At 34.3% G+C, this 4358-nt stretch overlaps 1 protein-coding gene across 1 annotated transcript; it reads left to right on the forward strand.

Annotated features, from left to right (window-relative positions):
- Nucleotides 1-573: 573 nt before the first annotated feature.
- On the forward strand, nt 574-1844 carry LOC148875451 (vascular-related unknown protein 4-like). Its single transcript, XM_088964558.1, has 3 exons — nt 574-1223; nt 1329-1394; nt 1533-1844. Exons 1-3 carry the CDS (start codon nt 765-767, stop codon nt 1686-1688), a joined length of 681 nt encoding a protein of 226 aa, XP_088820684.1. The 5' UTR covers nt 574-764; the 3' UTR covers nt 1689-1844.
- The last annotated feature ends 2514 nt before the right edge of the window (nt 1845-4358 follow it).

Below are 4358 nucleotides of genomic sequence, written 5' to 3' on the forward strand. Positions count from 1 at the left end.
CATTTTTCTTTTTTTTTTTTAATTTCCTTAGAATCAAATTATTGAAACTTAATTAGATATTACATTTGAAAATGTTTTTCATTTGCATTGGGTAGGTCTGGGGACTAGCTCTCTCGCTATAGCCACGTGGAAAGATGATGGAAGGGCTATTCGATCCCAACCATAAATCCACAAATAAGACCACCAGAGACGGTCGACGGAAATCCGAATTTTCTGGTTCAAAAACTCCCATAGAAAAATCGTTTGTTTTGCCATGTAGTAGAAGCTTTTGGGGTTGAAAATTGCAGGATGAATCAAGAGCAGCGTGGGAGCATGTGGAGGATTTTGAAGACTCTTGAATTGTCTAAATCTCTTCGTTTGCTAGTTAGCCAGTTTTAGTGTAGCATTGTTGTCTTAATTAAAACATTACATCACCCACCCACGGCAAAACGAAATCTAGCTTATTAATTTGTTATAAGTAGACATCAAAATGTGAGTAAAATGTGGTTGCTTGATCAGTATAGACGAGAAATTACAAATTCTCTTGAGAGTTGAGATAACATATAATCCATACAATCAAGAAATACTTAAGTTCACCTTAAGAAAACAGAACCGTGTATGATTAATACCTCATCTGGGTCGTAAAAGTCAATCTCTCTCTCTCTCTCTCTCTCTGAGTTTGGTCTTCTGTATCGTATGCTGAATTTAATTTCCCAACTCCCTTTGGCCCACAGAAAGATTCTAAATTCATAGGTTTCTTTCTCTCACCTTTTCTCTTATTCTTTATGCCCATCCCCTTTATATATACCCCCTCCTCCCTAAACCTGGCAAAACTGCATCAGTTTCTTTTTCTTCGTTTTCTTCTTGTTTGGTTGATGGAAGAATACTACTTGAATACTTCAATGAATAAAGTTCTACCTTCCAAAGGAGGAACGAAAAGTGATGATTGTGCTGAGGAAAGTGGTTGGACTGTATATTTTGAGGACTACTTCTTGTCCAACAACCGAGAAACTACTACTTGTTCTTCTGTCTCTGTGAGCTCTTCCTTGGTTTCTGATGCCGCTTCCTGTGCTGCATGGAAGAAGTACTCCTCGGATCAAAATGGTGGTGTTGTTGGGTACTCTTCGGAGGTGGGCTCCGAGAAGAGAAATAAGAAATTGAGTTTCAAAAAGAGGAGAACCAGAGGAGCTCTGAATGATGATGATTTGGAGGATACTGCTAGCTCTCCTGTTAATAGACCCAAGGTAAAATGAACCCATGTTTCTCTTATTATCTCATCTTTCCAATATGCTGTTTTTTTCTTTAATTTCTTTCACTCCAGAAATCAAGATTATTTACCTTTTTTGTAGGTTAGTAATATGAAACAGTTGGGTTCGAATCGAAGAAAGAAAGATTATTCTCTAGAAAGGTTTCAGGCGAGTCCTAATGTTCTTTTCTACTTTTTTCCTCTTTGCATTTATTTTCTTTCTCCTGCTTGTGGTTTGGTGTTAAATGGTTCATACTAATTAATTTCCTACTTAATTAACCAAGTCGTTTGGGTTCTGGTTTTGCAGGAGAAGGCAACTACTTCTGGTCATTGTTCAGAACTGCAGGCAGATGATGAAGGAAATGAATTGAGTTCTATTGGGGGAGAAAATGACTATGCAGAACTGAAGAAAAGAGGGCTTTGTTTGGTCCCTTTATCCATGTTGTTGAATTATGTTGGATGATTTTGCCTTATCATCTCTGTTTCTCTGGTCCTTAATTCATCAGAATTGCAGAGAACTGAATTTGAGTCTTCTAGTAGAGAAAGTGACTGTACAGAGAACTGAAGACAGGACTTTGCTTGGTTTCCCTTCTAAATCTTGCATAAATTCATGTTCTAATCTCTCTCTCTCTCTCTCTCTCTCTCTCTCTCTCTCTCTCCATTCTAAGTTCCCAAGTCCAAGAACTATGTACAGGAAAAATAAAAAAAGAAGAATAGAGGAGGAAAAGACCTCTTATTAAAATGCTGCTGACTAATACTCATCTCTCATAGTAAAGGATTTGGTACTGATGGAAAGAGAAGACACAACAAAGACATATCAGTTGGAGTTAATATGTAAATGCAAGTTTTCAAGAGAGAAAAAAGGAGTTTCTGTTTTTGCCTCTTTTCGTCATTGATTTGTTGAAAAATTAATTATGAAAAGACTACCAAACAAAGCCAGAAAGTATAGAATGATTGCAAAGAAATTCACAGGTTGCCTGTTTCTTCCTGAGATGAGAGAAAATGGTTAACTAGAAAGCAAATGGTTAGAGGGAAAAAAATAGACGTTGTTTGAACAAAAAGAAAAATGACAGACAAATCGAGTAAAGCAAATCAAACTCGCTTTGTTTGATTGCTAACATTGCACTGCATATTAAATTATTAATTAACTATTGGCCACAAATTTGATCATTTTAATTTTACATTTTTTTGCTACGATAATTTTAATTATTCATGGATAATATAGCTAAATGCCGCAAGAAAACTAAGGTGGTGACACAGTCAGTTTAGCGAAATATGGAATGAGATGTAATTAATAACATTGAAAAATGGCTTTTATTCTAATAAACATATATAATTATTTCAGTTATTTCTTGATTCAAAAAACAAATCAGAATTCATGATAGAGTTTGACAAAAGTTTTAGCACCAGCTACGAATCAAAGGCAACCCTCCTCCTTGGGACCATCTGTGTAAGACAAGCCCATCACACAAGCATTTTGATCGTATAGAAGACCATCTACAAAACCTGATAGAAAAAGTGATCTGTCATAAATTAAAAGGGCGGAAGAATCAAGGGAAGACCAAAACGGACTTCATAAAAGTAATACAAATTTATTTAAATACCCCCAATTTAAACATGATTCATTCTACCAATCCCATATAGCTTATGTTGGGTTCCACGTTTTCTTAGATAAAAGTTTATTTGAAAATACTAGTTTAAATGTTTTTTTTGCTTTTTCTGTTTGGTTGGACATTTTATGGGTGTTTCAAGTAACACCCCATAAAGTTGCTTTTCACCTGGCACATCAGCATTTCATTTCAAGAAATGCTCATGCATTAGAGGAACATGAATTTGATGTTTCCCCAAATATCTCACACATAAATGAAAGCATTTCAGCTTTCTAATGTTTATTTAATAATCAGTGAAATCAAATAAAGGTTTCTTATGCAATAAACACCAATATTTATGTGGTGCTGATGTGACAATGTTTTTTTAATTAATACCCACAGAACCAAACATATACATAATGCTTAGCCCATGAATTTCTTGATCCACAAATTCATTAGTTTTCAATTGCTCAAAATATATGAATTTGCATAGTTGCCTTCACAATAAAATGTTTATCCTATAGACACAAAATTGGGCCAATTTGGGTCCTGCTCAAACGAGCGAAAAAGAAAAAATTCAAATTCTACAAGTAAATAAATCTGGATTATTTAATTTTTTTATCATAAATTGTTCTTATCTCTTCTTGGAATAATATAAGTGAATATGCTAATAATATATATTTTTGTCATAATATACACATAAGTAGGTGTGGGAATCACAACCGAAAGATAGAAATGCCTTGCATCTGTAACAGATGAAACAGTAAATAGTATATAATAAAAGCAGCTTCATATAATAATTGATAAATAATAAATTAATTTGTAAAGAAATAAACAAACAGGTTCATCTGCTATCTTCAGCCAGGCCCTTCAAAACAATCACAACAGGCAAGAACAGAAGACCCCTCCATGTGCAGATACATTAAAGCACGTAAATACAAAAGACCATAGCTTGCTTGTTTGTCTGTTCTCATCTTCAAACTCTAAAGACATTCGGTGGAAAAGTGGAATCCCACATTTAATTCGCCTACTTGACTCCTCTTCCACATTTTTTCTTTTCCTCTTTTCTTATATGGAATAATTCAAACCATTATAGTCAATATATATATATATATATATATATATATATATATATATAGTTACGTAGGCTATAACTCCTTTGATGAGAGATGAGAGACAGATTTCTATACATTTGAGTTCCATATCTCGCCATATCTCCTCCAGCTTCAGACTTGTTTTTTTTTTCTTTTTTGTCTTTCCTTCCAAATTAAATGAAGGAAAATGTGTTATAGCTTGACTTGTCACCCAACACAAGAATTTATAATTATTTTGTTATTGTCTGGGAAAAGGTCCATGTGTCAAATTCTTATGGTTATGACTCTGGTAAGTCAACATCATTTTTCTTTTTGTTTTTTTAATTCTTGGGTTGGGCCTTGGACCAGTCAAATCTATGGACTTTGGGTGATGACTTATTGGGATAGGTTGGATAATGGGTCTAGTCAATCAATTGGGTACACCATTTCTGCAGTGCAATTCTTGGTCTT

Source organism: Nelumbo lutea, chromosome 1, assembly GCF_056320005.1.
Source record: "Nelumbo lutea isolate HS-2025 chromosome 1, American lotus-T2T, whole genome shotgun sequence".
In the NCBI taxonomy this organism is placed as follows: Eukaryota; Viridiplantae; Streptophyta; class Magnoliopsida; order Proteales; family Nelumbonaceae; genus Nelumbo; species Nelumbo lutea.